A 17,828-nucleotide genomic window follows, 5' to 3' on the forward strand; every position below is an offset into this window, starting at 1 on the left:
CACTCAAAGCGCGTTCACAATACTTGTCATCATTTACCCATTTACACTCATTGATACACTGATGGCAGTGGCTAAGGTGCCACATGCACATCAGGATTATCTAACATTCACACACAATAGGTCACACACCGTAGACACAGTCATGGGAGCAATTTGGGTTTAAGTGTCTAGCTCAAGAACACATCAACATGGGCTAGCGCAGGGGTGGGCAAACTTTTTGACTTGCGGGCCACAATCGGTTTTAAAATTTGACAGAGGGGCCGGGCCATGAACATTTGGACACGCAATGTAATTTATCAAACCTGGAGATTGGATCTGTTTTTTATACATTTCAATTGAAGGTGCAAAGTTAAAGAAATCAACATTTACTGGAAAAAGATCAATGGAATCACTTTCAACATTCAAAACATATTATTACCCAACGAAATACTCAAGCTCAATAATTTCTAATTGTTTTAAACCCCGCAAAATAATGGACAGATTGTCCTGAGAGATAGGCTGTGTCTACTACCGCGCACTTAACGAAGTACACTGCAATGCAGTGCACTGCAATTCAGTGCACTGCATTGCAGTGTACTGCGTCGCTGATGAAGTGCTGTCTCAAATGGAACACTTAACCGTTAACCACTTGGCGGAAGTGACGGACGCGAATCTGTTCACGGCACCCGCGAAATTAAGCCGGGAGTGACGTATGCAAATCTGCTTGCGATACCCTAACCCTTAAACTGACAAAATGAATGCACTTCTTGCCCTCTTGTTGTCCCTTGTTTACCCCTTTCTCCACCACATGTGGAAACTGCGATACCTCCACAATCGCGGCAGGAGCCTCCGCCTTCTGGCTGAAGTCGAGATGGTATATGTAAATTTAATTGTGATTTTGCCTTACCTTCACAGCATAGCTTCATGTAGTAGTTGCAATAAAATTCTCCTCGCTAGGTATGCTAAATTCTGAATTATCTTTGTCAGAAGTAGCCTTCTTCTTTGCAATCCACATACACACCATATGGAAATAAAACATGACAAATCTGTACATGTTTGTCCCTAGATTCCAATTAGTTTTAAGAATTATCCACTAAAATGATAGTCATCATCTGCTTGAATTCACACAGTAATGGGCCTACTTTGACTGACTGTACTTTTATACACATCTCTGTTGTAGTGAAGTTCACCCTGATACAGAAATCAATGAGCAATTGAACACACAGGCATATTAATTATTGTTACAAACATGCATCAATTCTAATATAAATCAGAAAACGCAATAAAAGACTACAAAACCTCAATGACAACATTTTATTGATAAAATGACTTACATATTAATATAATCTTCGCCTCCCCTCCCCCCACACTCTACAGCAGCCACCCAGTCCCAGGCGGCGCTGCCGTATCAATGTTTCAATGCCACTGCTGGCGTTGTATTTTGATGGCCACAGTGACATGAGGGTGGACTTCAGGCTCACCCGAGAGTCATTCAACGCCCTCATGGCTGTGCTGGGCACTGACTGACCACGGTTGGGGCCCCGAGATCTCCCGTCTAGCTTTTATTTTTTGGCTTGCCAGCGCCACCTCCTATCGGGTGGTGGCCAGGGCCTCACTGCAAAAATTAAAATCTAAGTTAGATGAAATATCTCAAATCAAGGCAATAAATGCTTGTTTTTTGACTGACAAGATATTTGTTCTTACCAGGCAGTTTCTATGTTGGAAAATGTCACTTGTTTCAAGCAATTAAGTCCTTCATTATCTTAGTAAGGTTTTAAAACTTGTTAATGAGATTTTATTACTGGTTCTGAGCAAGTTAATGCTTGAAACAAGAATTGACATAATCATAAGGCTGTTTGATCAACACTGACAAGTACAGAACTGCTTTGTTAGTCAGATTTTCTTATTTCAAGCTTCCCATCTCTTTCCAAATTAAAAACAGATAACTCAGTTGAATTTATTGTTTTATTCTCAATCTTAAAACACAGCACAGCAATTATGTATTCATAGACAAAATACAGAACATAATTGTATATAATACACATATCTGGGGAACACACTATGAGTCATTTGAACCGTTGTGCAATTCGATTATGTCCTCAAGATGGTATTTTAATTGTACATACGTTTGGCCCTTGCTGCTGATTGTGTAATAAGAGGTATAATCAACCAGCTTTTCAGCATCCACTAACTCAGTGGCCTGTGCAAGATGTGGCACCTCAACTTGATAAGCCATAACGTTTCTATTAAAGCATACAGTTTGAAATGGTTGATATTCTAAACAATAAAGCTTAGAATCAACAAGAAATATGTTTTGCACCAGTCCAAATTCTGGCATATTACCATTCACTACTTTGGCAAAGATCATAGACTTCTGAGTTATGTATTTATTACCATTTAACACAAGCCATTTGACTGATACAGCATGGTTTACTTCATTGAAACCTAGGAAGTCTCTCATTTCTCCACATAAATACTGGAGATCTTTAACCTCAGATACAGGTCCCATTTCCCTTTCGTTTGAAATAATTGGGTGCATTAAAGGGTCAACATTTTGGCAGCTTTCGTATATTTGGTTCTGATTACTCAGAGACTTGCAAATATTTTTAAAATTTAGCTTAGTAGCCCATTGTTTAAATAAACAATGTTTAGACTCGAACCGCATACACATATGTCTGACCATTGGACCCAATGATTTTATCTGTGATGGCAAATGTATCATATAATGCTGTTTAGGTGTAACATTGCGGTCTGGGAAAAGCTCCTTCCAAAGCTTCAAATGATTTTCAATTAGTAACTTCAATCTACACACAGTTGCTATGGAAATAACAGGTGCAAACACTATCTGCACAATCTCTATTAGCTTAATTATCAATTGCACATATGCGTTGACTTCCAAACTCTCCAAAACAAATGGCAATACCCTCAACAGGACAAGCATTTGCCCAGATGATTGCTTTAGTTTACCGTCACTTGACATTAATGTCGTACCAGAAATTGGGGATGGCCTATCTCTAACATCTAGAGGGGAATAAGGGAAACCAAGAATAGCAGAATTCACCGAGTCAAGATCTAACTGTCCTGATTGAACAAGATGATTCAAAACACATTTAATTTCCAATGGGGCTATGCCCTCCAGAATTACGTGCATAATGTCTTGTGGAGTTTGTTGTATAATATCAAAGGCTGGGAATTCAATTAACTTGCTTCTTCGATTGATCCCGTATGTTGTTCTCAGGCTGTTGCGAACCAAGTCTGTGTTTGCCTTTTGTATTTCATCACACTGTCTGATATGTTTCTCCAATGTCCTTTTAGTAAATGCATCCTCATTGAAGTGTGACTGCATGTCCTCAAAAGAACACTCACAGTGTCTGCACTTACTGTAGGCAAAGCCCACACCTTCTTTGAACCCCGCTAGTTCATGCTGTGCCAGGGTATCACCACAAAGAGAGACCATAGCACCATATATTGTTTTCTCTCCGTCAATAGTTTGCATTTCAACCCCACTGTACAATACATCCATGTCTTCCTTGATTCTATTTAATATTATATCTACACCAGATTGACGGAGGTCTGCTGATCTAGCCATGGCAAGTAGCCTAATAGCAGCCAGTTTAGACCTGTATTTTGGATTAATATTTCCGAGGGTGTAGTATACCATTAACAATTTGTTTTTTGATGCAAAGGATCCTAGTGGATTACAGATCTCTATTTCATCCGTGTACAGAACAATCTGCAATGCATTTGGTTTCTCTGAAAATAAGGGATGTGATTTTATAAGAGCACCATCAACAATGTCATGTAAAAAACCTTCCCTGCACCTCTGGGGTCCCGTTTCAATCATAGACAAAATGCTTTGGTGTGATAATAACTGTTCTAGACTTTTAACTAATGGTACATAATGAAACAGTTTGTCTTTAATGACAAAGTCTTTTGATCCTCTATGTTTCTTCCTGCATATGGTTCGGGCAATTGGAATTTCCTCTGCATCCAAACAGCCAAACTGCTTCTTGATGACACTGTTCTGTCTAAATGTTGTTGCAACGCTAGCAAAAGGGTCAATGAAATTGACAAATACATCCATTGTATCTTTTTCAAATTGACCTGATGTGCTTCCTGAATGCTTCTTTATCACTCCCTCCATCTGCTTCCTGAGGTTGTCCAGTAGTGATGACTGATACTGCTGTACCCCAGCAACAATGTCATTCATGCCTTTCTGAAAATATGAGAGAGAGAGAGAGAAAATGTCATATATCCTCGAAGATGGAACACACAATCATGGTACTTGCAGTTTTGTTTCAGGGATATGTAACGGTAATGTGGATAACAAAGCACTAAGATTAAACTCTTGAAAAGGCTGTGCATTGCTATGTAACTAACCAAATGCTGTGCTCTGAAAAAACATCTTACCTGTGAGAGACGATGCTTGGCTCGGGCATTTATCACAAAGGCAGTGGCACGTGTTGTCAAATCCTAAAAAAAGGTGGAAATTGAATGTAGCATCCTGAAATGTGCAGGTAAGACATTAAGAGTGCATTACAAACATAATGTTTGACCAACTATGAATGCTATAGGTATAGCTAAGCACTTAAAAAGTATTTGGTCAATAGGAATATACAGTATTCTTTTTTTCTTGCCACTACAATAACAGATCATCACTTGCTCTTTGCCAATACAGATTATTTACGTTTTTGTATTTTAAAAATAAATTAATATAATCTGTGAATACAAACCTACGGGTAAGAAAGGCTTAGATAGGAGGTTAAAGATTGGATCTGTAAACACCTCACATTACCAGACAATCTAGGCTGAACATCGGTACCGACCACGGGCCCAGACCCAATTTCTCCGCCTATTTTCAGGAGGGGTGAATCAGAGTAAGATCTGCTCCGAAGTCTGAGCGTGGCTTTAGTTTTCTTGTAAGGTTCATAATGTGCATCCCTGATGGTCAATTTCAATAGATTGTCGCCAACTGAGTAACTTACTTGTTGCACTGTGACAGCTCCATCTTGGTTAACGCCCATTTGCCCTTCATCTGAGTCATGTGTATGGAGTTGGTGATCAGTGATGCTGGAGTTGGCTAGAAGCTGATCGGGTTGAATGTTGTCCTGTGTACCACATATCAAAGAAGCAGATTATTTGAAATCATATGTAGTTTCACCAAAACAGTTATTTAAGTGTTTCATTCCTATTTATCATTGATTATTTTCACATTATCCAAGCTTTAGACATAAAAGTTATTTTAGCTACAATTATGGTTTAGCAGTATGACTCTGGTTTGGGTATTGTCAGTTCATTATTATATTTTTTCAATCCAGAAAATAAAAACAAATATATCTTCCAATAAATATATCAAGTGGATGATGAAATAAAATGTAAAACGCAAACCAAAAAATAATCTAAATTCTAGATGCCCTGCAGCCTGCTTTTATTAATAATCATCAGGTATTATTAGACCAGAAATATATGGAGGTATAGGAACAGCAGGCCAATCATCATTAGATTGTTAGATTGCCCATTTTAATATGAACAGGAAACAGTATTGTTTCTTTGTTTAAGTAAATTAACCAGTGATTCTCAAACTTTTATTGTCGCGTATTCACGTTTTCTCTGAAAAAACTCCCGTGGCTTATTGGCGTGAGTGAGGGGCAATGTCTCCAAGTGTCTTTTATTACTGTCCGCTGAGTGTTCAGACATGAAACACAGACTGGTCTCTCCTCATCTGCATCGCCTGCAGTTGATTTTATTTTCCCTCCTGCCAAACGGCTCTCTGTTGCTCACACTTGGACGTCGCGATTGCGCATGCGCAAGCGTAACCTGTTAACGCCGTATCCGCAACGTAAACATAACACGTACTTTTGGAATATGTGAAGTTCTACCTCCCGCGCCACACCGCACCTATAATACCTTGGCACCCCCGTTTGAGAACCACTGAACTTAACTAACAAGCACCAATGGATTTCATAAAACTATGTAACACCAATGTAACAATCCTAGCTAGCTAAATTACTTACTTGTGGTAGTACGTGGCTTTTCTCCAGCGGATGTTCACCTGCTTGGATGCCGTCACCTGGTCTGGTGCCTTCATGAAGATGTTGAGAGTGTCTTCTCTTTACATGATGGTAGAAGGAGTTGTACACTCGATATTCCTCGGTGCATCCGTCAATACCACAGAGCAATCTGAAATCAGGGCTGCGACTGTGCTGTCGATTGATATGGCTCAATAACAGTTTCAATGAAAAATAAATAAAAACGCAGCAGATAAAGCACCGCCAAAGCATCGTGAACTTTACTCAAACCAAACGAAAATAAAACGTGCTGTAGTTCATGAAAAGGTTGGGAAAAAAGACCGTGAAACTGACGTTCACCAGTATTTATTGACGTAACGTTATCACATTATCTAGCTAAATGGGGGGAGCCCTGTGAATCATTTTTGTAAATATATAACGTTATATACCATAATAACGTATACGTAAATAACCTATCGATGGAGGTTTATTTTTTATCTACATATTAATTTATAACCGTGACTCAGTTAATGCTATTCTGAATATTTAATATATTTATAATATTTAGATCACCCCTTTTAAGAAATGGTACCTTCCCGTGGGAAAGCGCCAAGAGGGTCCTTGAGAGCGCGTAAATTGTAGCGTGCACTGCACTGTGGTGGGTGGCTAGCTTTTCTCAATTCAGAGCTGCTCTAACTCATCAAGAAAAACAACGCCATGGATACAGAGGATATGGATGCCACATATCCGGGCATGGATCATGTAACAACCGCAGTATTTAAAGGTAATGTTAATTTGTTAGTGCATGTCTACCTCTTCTTATCAAGCTAACATTTATTTTATATTAGCATGCTAATTTTAGCTAGCTAACGTTAGCTATTAGTTAAGTTAGTGTTGACTGTAAGCAGTTAAATGCAGGAAGGGCCATCCGTTTCAAACATTTAACTTTGTTTTATAGTGCTTTATTGCAGGAAACGGTTTTAAAGTGCAAATGAGCAATTCATTACTCACTGTCAATTATTTAACTTAAGTTAGCTTCGCATCCTTCCCGCCCTTTCTGTTGACTCAACTTTAATGATGACAATATTTGAGGGTTTCACTTTTTAAAGTTACGTCAACATTGATGATATAACTAGACTTACCGATAGTCTAATTTTTTTGTTAACGTTATCAGCCTTGGTGCATTATACATCATTCCTGTATTACCTGGAAAGGGCAGACACACAGTATGTTAACGTCTCATAACCTGCACTGTAGATGCTAGACTCAGGCTTGTACGGTGTTTCTCTGTCGCCGCCATCATCTTGCAGCAGTTTTTGACCAATTCAAATAGATTAATATGTGACTTTTGAGCTGCTTTTGGATGATATAATTAAATAAATGACAACCAAGCTGCAGGGATCAGCATTTCACAGGCGAAAAGTTATTTTACAATATTTTACTGTGTTTAGTGTGTTTAATTTAAAAAAAAAATCCTTATTTGTGCTTTTAAAATGTTAAATAACTGTCCTGAAACTAAGTTAAACCATCTTTGTCAGAGCAAGATTAACATTTTCAGTGTAATTATAGTAAGATGCTTAAAATGAATAAATTTTCAGCCCAACGTTATATCTATGAGATTAGAGATATTTGTATTGTTCTCTACTATAAACATGCAGCCCTAAGTAATTTCCTTAGTGCTTTTAATTTCACCTGTACAAAACTAAGATAACTGTTACTCTGCACAATCCTACTGATGTACTGGATATACACAATGTATACGGAAGTTGCTTTGGATGAAAGCGTCAGCTAAATGACATGTAATGTAATATACTATTGGCAAAATATTAACCTGACACTTTGCATTTATGAACTATATATTGCGAATTACTTAAGTATTTACCATGTGGTTAAATGTGTTTTTCAGCTGCTAATATAGGCACTGACATGCTGTACAGCCTTTCTAAGGAAGACTTACGTGACCTCTTCCCTGGACCAGAGCACTTTTTCAGAAGGAGAACAATTTGGAGTGTTACTCATGATGAAAATGAGGTAATGTTAGATTTTAACATTTGGGAGACATTTAACCAAGCAGTGACTGTTATTGTTATCAAGAAAGCATTTCCTGGCCATTGTTCCTTTTATCTAAAGATGGAGGGGTTTCTGGTGTTGTTTGGTTGTTGTTACAGTGCTGTGTTCTTTGCCATGAAATTACAATTTCACAATATGTCTTATACAGGGTCAGGAAGCAGACTGGTGTAGACCAGGCACGTCCTCTGGCACCTGTGATTTCAGCCCCATTCCCACCCCTCCAACTCACTTCTCCACCACCCCCCTCCCCTCTCAAAACCCAAGAGACCAACATGGTGTTTTGTTCTGTTTCTAAATGTTTGTGCAAAAGTTCGTCCAAAAATTGTTCGTCTTCGCCTCGTCTGTCTACGTCGGAACCCAAATATAGTCGCCAGGTTCTGTTAACCATCGGCAGGACCAAACTACACGGCACTCTGGACGCTGAACAAGCGGAAACACTCGGGGAGCACGGATTACTTCGCCGGCCTACGACCACACCGACCACACCGGACTCGACTGACACTCCTCCCCAGAAAGGAGGCGCGCAAGCGTTGTGAGAGGAAGCAGAAGAGGGGTAGCGGAGGTATCCGAGCTAGGCTAGCGGCTAGGCCAACTCGTCCAGCCATACCATCCATTATCATGGCTAATGCGATCCTTGGACAATAAAATGGACCACATTAGACTGCTGCAGACGGAGCAGCGAGACGTGAGGAACTGCTGTGTGCTTATCTTCACGGAAACATGGCTAAACGACAACATCCCCGACTCTGCTGTGAGACTGGAGCAGCTAACATGCTACCGGCGGACAGAGCCCTCGCTGATGGAGGGAAAACTCGCGGCGGCGGGGTATGTGTTTACATCCGGGATGCATGGTGCCGGGACGCTGCCGTGGTATGTAAACACTGCTCACCACTGGCGGAGTTTATGATCGTAAGGTGCCGTCCTTTTTATCTGCCGAGGGAATTCACGGCGATTCTGCTAGTCGCTGTTTACATCCCCCCGACCTCCAACAACAGTGATAGAAATGCGGCACTTTGTGAACTGTATCAGGCCATCAGTGAACAACAGACGGCTCACCCAGACGGCTTCACCATCTTTGCTGGAGATTTCAACCATGCAAACCTTAAGACTGTCCTTCCCAAACTACACCAGCATGTTGATTTCCCTACAAGAGGAGACAACATTTTGGATCTGGTCTACACAACCCACAAAGGAGCGTACAAGGCCTCCCCCCTCCCCCACATAGGTCTCTCTGACCACATCACCGTCATGCTAATGCCAGCATACAGACCCAGAGTGAAAGCCTCCAGACCGGTTCTGAAGCAGGTACAGGTGTGGCCAGAGGGGCCTCCTGCGCTCTCCAAGACTGCTTTGACTCAACAGACTGGGGAATGTTTAAACAGGCAGCCACATACAATGACCACACAGACATTGGGGAGTACACAGACACTGTTACTTCTTACATTAGCAAGTGCATTGATGATGTGACCCATGTAAAGACCATCACCACTCGGGCTAACCAGAAGCCGTGGCTAACAGGGGAAGTCCATCGGCTGCTGAGGACTAGAAATAGGGTCTTCAGAGCTGGGGACGAAACGGACCTGAAAACAGCGAGAGCCAACCTGTCCCACGGCATCAGGAAAGCAAAAAGGTTCTACACAAAAAAGATAATCTGGCACTTTAAAGACAGCAGAGACACACGCAGCCTGTGGCGGGGCATTCAGACCATCACAGACTATAAACCCACGCCACAGAACTGCGACAGCAACATCTCTCTGCTAAACAACCTCAACAGCTTCTTTGCCCGGTTTGAAGCACAGAACAGCACTCGTCCACACAAGACTCCGCCCCCTCCCCACGATCAGGTTCTGTGCCTGTCTGCTGCCAGCGTGAAGAGGACTCTCTCGTCCATCAACACCCACAAGGCAACAGGTCCAGACAACATCCCTGGTCGTGTGCTGAAGGACTGCGCAGAGGAGCTTAAGGCGTCTTCACGGATGTCTTTAATACTTCTCTGAGACAAGCTGTTGTTCCATCATGCTTCAAGGTAACCACCATCATACCTGTGCCAAAGAAATCCACTCCGTCCTGCTTCAACGACTATCGTCCAGTGGCACTGACCCCCATAATCATGAAGTGCTTTGAACGACTAGTCATGTCGCATATCAAATCCATTCTCCCCCCCACTCTGGACCCTTTCCAGTTTGCATACCGGGCCAAACGGTCCACGGAGGATGCAATCTGCTCTGCTCTCCACCCAGCCCTCACCCACCTGGACAAAAAAGACTCCTATGTAAGAATGCTGTTCATAGACTTTAGCTCAGCATTCAACACAATCATCCCACAACAACTAATCTGCAAACTTGACCAGCTGGGGCTCAACACCTCGCTGTGTAACTGGCTGCTGGACTTCCTGAGTGAGAGGCCACAAGCAGTACGTGTTGGCAACAACACCTCGAGCAGCATCACACTCAGCACAGGGGCCCCTCAGGGCTGTGTGCTCAGTCCTTTGCTCTTCACCTTGCTGACTCACGACTGCAAAACCAGCTACAGCACCAATCACATGGTCAAGTTTGCAGATGACACAACATTGATAGGTCTCATCACCAAGGATGACGAGACCCTCTACAGGAGGGAGGTCAACCTTCTGACCACGTGGTGCGGAGTCAACAACCTCCTGCTCAACAACAGCAAGACCAAAGAGATCGTTGTTGACTTCCGGAAAGGCCACGCCCATCACCCACCACTGACCATCAACGGTGCGGACATTGAGCAGGTCAGCAGCACCAAATTCCTGGGGGTGGAAATCAGTGAGGACCTCTCGTGGACAGCAAACACTACATCGCTGGCAAAGAAAGCACAGAGGCGCCTCTACTTCCTCCGGAAACTGAGGAAAGCAGGGAGCCCCCCATCCATCATGTGCACCTTCTACCGCGGCACCATCGAGAGCATCCTGACCAACTGCATCACTGTGTGGAGCGGAAGCTGCACAGACCACAGCAGGAAAGCCCTGCAGCGCATAGTGAAGGCAGCTGGAAGGATCATGGGTGCCTCACTCCCCCCCCTCCCATCCTTGCAGGACATATACAACACCCGCCTCACCCGCAAAGCGACCTCGATTGTGAGTGACCCCTGCCACCCCTCACACGGTCTCTTCAGCCTCCTGCCCTCTGGGAGGAGGTACCGGAGCCTCCGGGCTCACACCGCCAGGCTGTCCAACAGCTTCATCCACCAGGCTGTCAGGAAGCTGAACTCTCTCCCCATCCTCCCAGTCCGTCCTCTTTCAGACTCACATGTCTGAATGCTGCTAGCACAATTTATGTTGTCTATATGTTTACATGTTTTTTACTATTTTTGCACTTTATGTTGTCTATATGTTCACATGTTTTTTTACTATTTTTGCACTCTATGTTGTCTATATGTTGCACAATTCACTTTATGTTGGACAGAAGAGAAACGCAATTTCGATCTTCTGTATGTTTGCACATATGGAAAATTGACAAATAAAACTGACTTTGACTTTGATGGTGCCAGCCGAATTGTACAGCTTGTCAGCCCCCAGTATGTTGTATACACAGATACAGAGTTGGAGCAATCAAGGAGCACCTTTTTTGAAAAACAGCGTACTGGAGAAGAAGAAGACCATATTCTTTCGAAAGATCTTCGCTGTCGATTAATCAGGAATACAGTAACGAGCATGATTGCAATTAAGAGAGCAGCAGTGGATGACTTCAACTATCCATGCAGCCGGGAACTCACTGTAATGGCAAAGCGTCTAGTGGAGTACTACCCAATGCTGCGGGACAGATCTGCGACCCTAGGAGCTGAGTGTGTAAGTTGCTACTTATGTATTCAATACGTGTTTCCAAACGTAACACTGTTGGATAGCTAACAGACAAAATACAAACAGTTGACACTTAAAATCTGAGCGATGTCCTGATCAATCAGGGCAAATTTCTGATTAAATGTTTAATGCGATTTATTCACAATCTGTTGTGTCTGTTTCTTGTCAGGAATCTGTGAAGAAGCAGCTTTTGAAAAGGGTCCAGAATGTGACAACTCCCAAAAAGAAGCAGGGAGCGACTCCTTCAAGAAAACGGCCACGCAGACTTAGCTTTCAGAGAAGCCAGGAGACGTCCACTGATGACACTGATGAGTCCACCTCATCTTCTTTGATCTTGGAGAGATCCCCAGAATTTAGCTGCAGCACCCCAGAGAATGAACAGTTGGATGGTAAATACATAAATTGAAGTAATTTAGAAAATGGTTGTTTGGGTGTTAATGTCCCAGGCGAACTGTAATGGCAGAAATAGAAACAGTTGTTTTGATTTCAGCCTGTGTTTTTTTTATTAAAATTTATTGGGTTTATGTTTTCTAGCATCAGAAACTACTGACAGCCGACAGAACCAGGCGAGACATCATAAAACTCTGATGGACATGTACAAAACCAAGGCCAAACCCAACAAGAAGGATGTTTCCCAGCTTCTGGACCTTGAATTCCAAGCTAGACGGCTGTTCATTGACAGTGATGTTATCAAGGAGCAGGACAGGCATACGAGGATTCTGGAAGCATACCCCTGCTTCAGAGAACTGGATCATGTAAGAAAACATTTTTTTTTTAAGCCTATACTTCCTTAGCCTGGTTAACACCTGACCGAATCTCAAATCAGAAATGGTGTGGGGAATATGGAATCAGAGATGTTTCTATTATAATATGAATTTATCTTTCAGCTTATGGATGAACTTCAGCGGGTCCTTGATCGAGGGAACTCCAACTTCATGCATGGACTGAAGACCCGCTGGGAAACCTTTTTCGAGAAGGCACAGTTTTATGGGGTTTTCAAAAAGGTCATGAGGCCTCCGCTGCTGGACAAAGGTAGACTAGTTACACACTTTGACCATGGAGAATCCCTTAGAAATATTGATGCGTGTTTAAATAACTGGCTGCAGTAAATAAAATGAAACTGTTTTTGTTTTAACAGTAAAGCACTCAATTGCAATGATGAAGGCTTTGCCAGAAATGTTCCCAACACCTGTGGCTCCACCGAAGAAGTTAGGACACGCAAGTGAGGCAGTGCTTCACATACTTGAGGTAAGAGATTTGTGCATGTATGATAATTTTCACATTACTTCACCATAACATACAAAGAGTGAATTGTCTTTTTCTTTTTGTTCAAGTCTACAGAAGACCCGAACAGCTTTCTTCAGGCAAGACCACTCTTCAACCCTGTCGTCATTGTCTGCGAAACCATCTGCATACTGGCCATTGGAACCATGCCTGTGCTGAGCTTTCCAAAAGAGGACATCTATGCCAGCCTGATGTATGTTATGGTGTGTTATTACACCTTTCACTTGACATATCCTAAGTGCATCGCAACACTCCTCTCTGTGCTGCAGACAGAAGTTGTCTTGGACACCATCCACGACCGAGACATGACTTCTTCATATAAAAAGGCTATGGCCGAGTGGAAAAAGTTTATTACTGAATAAGGTTGCATACTATTGTTTTCATTTAGTTCCTGATAATTAAACATTCTATAGCGGATCTGTTGATCGAGAACTGTTAGTTTTACTTCCGTTCCTCTGCATTTTAGAGTTTAATGTTGTATGTTTTATTACTTTACTTTTATGACACATTGCTGTGTTTTTTTATCCTTGAAAAAGGTCTACTTTGGTTTTAAAAAACAATAAAGAAGTCAAAGGAAATGCATTGAGATTCCTGTATTTCTTAAAGCAAGCCTTCGAGTAGTTATATTACATGTATCTTCAGATTACTGATTTTAAGCATATTATGGTATTTTTCTCTGTAAATTCCATGGTATTTCACCTTATTTTAAGAATATTGCAAGAGCATTGGATGCTAAATTCAAGCAAACTTCCTACATATTGAGAACTGTTTACTTGTTTTTAGTGTAACATTACTGATTTTAAGATATATTACCTAACATATAGCCTTATTGCAAGATGACGGTCCTTGCATTTGCTGAATTTAAGCACATTTTCCTACAAATTGAGAAAATAATTCTTACATTTGTCATTGTATCAAGACAAATGTACTTGTTTTTAGTGTATCATTACTTATTTTAAGATATATTGCCTAACATTTCTCCTTATTGCAAGATGATGGTACTTGCATTTGCTGAATTTAAGCACATTTTCCTACATATTAAGAAAATAATTCTTAAATTGTTTCATTGTATCAAGATAAATTTACTTGTTTTTCATCTGGCTACACTAGTTTTAAGATATTTGTGGGTAAGATACTTTTACTTGTTTTAAGAAATCTTGGCAAGTCAAATTTTCCTGTTCTGTTGGCAGATAATTTGGCTTATTTCAAGTAATATTCCCTCATTTTATTACTTTTTTTTCTTGTTTTTTTAGGCTGAATTTTTGCAGTGCTTCGACAGGCCCCGGGCTCAGTGCATGATGCCAGGGTCCTGAATAACAGCCCCATCTCCTATGAGCAGTCATACCCTCCACCAGGATACTGTATCCTTGGGGATGGTGGCTACCCCTGCCTGTCCCAACCCATCTGCCTCATGACCCCCTTCAGGCAGCCTGTCCGCAACCACCTCCAAGCATGTTACAACTGCTGCCTGTCAAAGGTGAGGTGTGTTGTGGAGAGGTCCTTCGGGATACTGAAGACGCGATGGCGGTCCATCTTCTTAAAGGCCCTGGAGGTGGATGTGAGGTGCCAGAGGTCATTGGAGCCAGATGCAGATGTCGGGAGGGCAGCAGAGGACCAGCACCAGCACCTCCAGGAAACGTCTCTGGGGCAGGAAACAGAAATAGGATAGCCATTCAGTGCTCTGTCCCAGACCACGATTACATTTAAATTAATACATACACGACATTAAAAAAACAACACACAACGATGATTGAAAGCTACAATTATTTCTAGAAGGACAAGCTTAGATAGCTATCGTAACGGTATTAATTATCGGGCGGCGTGTGTTGCAACGTTCGCGGTGTCATGTTAACCCGTTATTAAACTGAGCATATCCATTGTTAATCCATTATTAAAATTGCTATTTCGATTGTTTAACAGAACAGCCGTTGTTTAACACTGTCCGATGACTGACATAGCTATCTGTCGTCGGACTTGCCGCTGGAGCAAGCGCCTGGAGCCGACCTGCCCCCGCTCGTCAAGCGAAAAGTGTCCGATAAAAGTGCACCTTCGTCGGACTGGCCGGGTGGTGGATTACCCAGCTAGCTTATCATAACTGCCATGCAGATCCAATGGCATCTAATGCTACCTAGGTATGCTCACTAATCTGAGAATGGCATGTTAGTAGTACATTGTAATACCAGTACAATGTGTAATTACCGCTGATACTTACATGTACGGTCTGTAGCTTCGTGGTCTACCGCTTGTGCTGTCCGCTATTGTTTTTGAAATAAAATGAAAAGCTGGCGAAAGGGCTCCTCCTCTTCCGCTACGTCGCCAAGATGGCGGCCGCTTAGGGCGAGTAGTGTCCATCGTTTTACACTACATTTTTTGCCCGTTTGCAGTGCACCATCCGGGTACTTTCAGTGCACTGAATTCTGCTGGTTTTTTCAGTGGCGCACTTCGAACACTGAAAGTCAGTGCTCGAAGTGCTCAAGTGCGCGGTAGTAGACACAGCCATAGACTGTATTAAATATCCTGCCTGCAGCAGAATCTAGAAAGGGGTCTTTAAATTGAGGGCGATGTGCTGCGTCATCTGGTCAGCATGTGGATGAACCCTGTTCATTGGTCATGTGGATGAACCCGTCACAAACAGAACTGACAGGGTTTTACTCTCCTGAGTTTACTCAACCGACTATTTGTGGGTTAAACGAGTCATACGTCTCGTTGAGGGGGCGGGCTTATCTCCGTTTCCTTTCTCCGTGGAATTTTTTTTTCCGCCACGGAATAAATAACCACTTTTTCTACGTTCTACTTCTTGTGGTAATGCCACACACGTCGTAACATCTAGCGCCCTGGTGTCTGGGTTCATAACTTAACCGTAGGCGCACTCAGCTCTGTGAATGACTTCCGCTTCCAGCGCCACGAGAGCAGCAGCAGCGAATTAGATTCATCAACAGCGGAGCAGCTCAGCGCTGATTGGCTCTCACAACGCAGCGTTCTGTCCGTCCTCTCCCTCCGCTCTGCTCTTGTTTCTCCTGCGTCGCTCTGCGCTCAAATCTACTTTTTTTATACTCCGCCATTTATTGAGGGCCGTAATAATCGCGCGACACAACGAATCGATAATGAAATTCGTTGCCAACTATTTTAAAAATCGATTTTTAGCGATTTTACCGATTCGTTGTTGCAGCCCTAGTCCACAGCAAACGCAAAGTCACAAAGCCAGTCCGTGTCGCTCAACTCAGGGAATTCGTCGGATTTCCCCATTAGCTCCAAAAACGAGCGAATCTCCTCTTGGAGTTCCACACTCGTTGACACACTTTCCCCAAACTTAACCAGCGGACACGAGAGTGGTAAAGTAAGTCCTGGTGATCCGCATCGGTTTCCTCTTGGAACGTAATGAACTGTCGGTGATTAAGTCCCCTTGCTCGTATGAACTAGTGTGCCATCTATTGGGAAAACGAGGGTATTGCAGGGGAAACGGTGAAAAGGGGAACTGAATGAGGTTTTTACACATCCGTGGGTTTTTACGATAATTTGGACAAGTTCGGCGGGCCGGATTAAAAAGCCTAACGGGCCGTATATGGCCCACGGGGCGTAGTTTGCCCATGTCTGGGCAAGCGGATCCAGGCATTGAACCACCTATCCTCTGATTGAAAGATGATCCTGCTCAGCACTGAGCCAGTCAAAACGTTCGCAGATAAGAAAAAAAGGTTGGTTCATACTAAAAAAATGTCATATATTAATCAAAAAGCAAATAATAATAAATACATCTTGATTGTAAGGCCTGCCTCTAATACAAGCCTGCATAAAATAGAGGCCTGGTACCCTCTGCTGTTGAGGTGAATAAAGGCTTGGCCACTAATAAGGAATTTACTGTAATAACACATGTATTCAATGTAGAAAACAAGTTGCACCCTCACGTGGTCCTCCGCCGCTAAGAGACTACATCATTGATAAGCTTCTTTAAGCATAGCATTCCCCTGTCTGCAGGGAGGGCCAAACAAACACCAAAGTCATTCTCTCATCACTGCTACCCCAGACCTGAGCCATTACACAAACTATCAAAACCTACACAGACCATACACCCTTGGTGAATGGCACAGTAAACACAAACTATAAGCCGGCGTCAGATGTGAAGATTACAAGATAACAGTGTTTTTTTTATCACGTCTCTCGGAGTTTTAGTTTGTTTAAATGTTGCATATATATGTTAGGCTTTTTTTTTATTGGATGGACCCAGAAGAAGAAGTTAAATGCTATTTATTTGCAGCATTTGGCTCTGCATTACATGTTGCACCTTTAAAAACCAAATACCTAAGAGCACAGCAGTTTAGTCTCTCAAATGGGGCAATGCAGGTCCTGAAGAAAAATAACTGAAATATGCACAGAATACACAACCAATGAAAAAGTAAGCAGCTCTGGTCTATGAATTACTAATTATTAATACAATTGATAAATAAATTACGAATTAAAGAAGATGTTTTTGGAGAAATCATTGTTGTTCTTTCATGTATATCTGTAGTTTTCCTTTTTTTAACCGTATTCTAAGCAATTTTGCGACGTTCCCAACATTTTCAATGGAGGTTGTATTCAACCATTTCTATTTTTTCCCGAAAAATTGCTGTCATCATTTACGGTAAACATGCACGTTAGTCACACTTACAATTCTAAACTGTATTAGA

The 17,828-nt window shown here is 42.1% G+C and overlaps 1 protein-coding gene across 3 annotated transcripts; it reads left to right on the forward strand.

Annotated features, from left to right (window-relative positions):
- The first annotated feature begins 11,337 nt into the window (after positions 1-11,337).
- LOC130207799 (uncharacterized) lies at positions 11,338-14,914 on the forward strand. Of its 3 annotated transcripts, XM_056436514.1 has the most exons (7): positions 11,338-11,868; positions 12,050-12,269; positions 12,415-12,635; positions 12,768-12,912; positions 13,019-13,128; positions 13,215-13,357; positions 14,418-14,914. In XM_056436514.1, the coding sequence occupies exons 1-7, from the start codon at positions 11,338-11,340 to the stop codon at positions 14,461-14,463; spliced, it is 1,416 nt and encodes a 471-aa protein (XP_056292489.1). In that variant the 3' UTR covers positions 14,464-14,914. The 3 variants fall into 3 exon arrangements, with proteins under 3 accessions (XP_056292489.1, XP_056292488.1, XP_056292490.1); XM_056436513.1 differs by lacking the exon at positions 14,418-14,914 and having other exon boundaries at positions 13,215-13,626; XM_056436515.1 differs by lacking the exon at positions 14,418-14,914 and having other exon boundaries at positions 13,024-13,128; positions 13,215-13,298.
- Positions 14,915-17,828: the final 2,914 nt, after the last annotated feature.

This window comes from Pseudoliparis swirei, chromosome 18 (assembly GCF_029220125.1).
Source record: "Pseudoliparis swirei isolate HS2019 ecotype Mariana Trench chromosome 18, NWPU_hadal_v1, whole genome shotgun sequence".
Classification (NCBI taxonomy): Eukaryota; Metazoa; Chordata; class Actinopteri; order Perciformes; family Liparidae; genus Pseudoliparis; species Pseudoliparis swirei.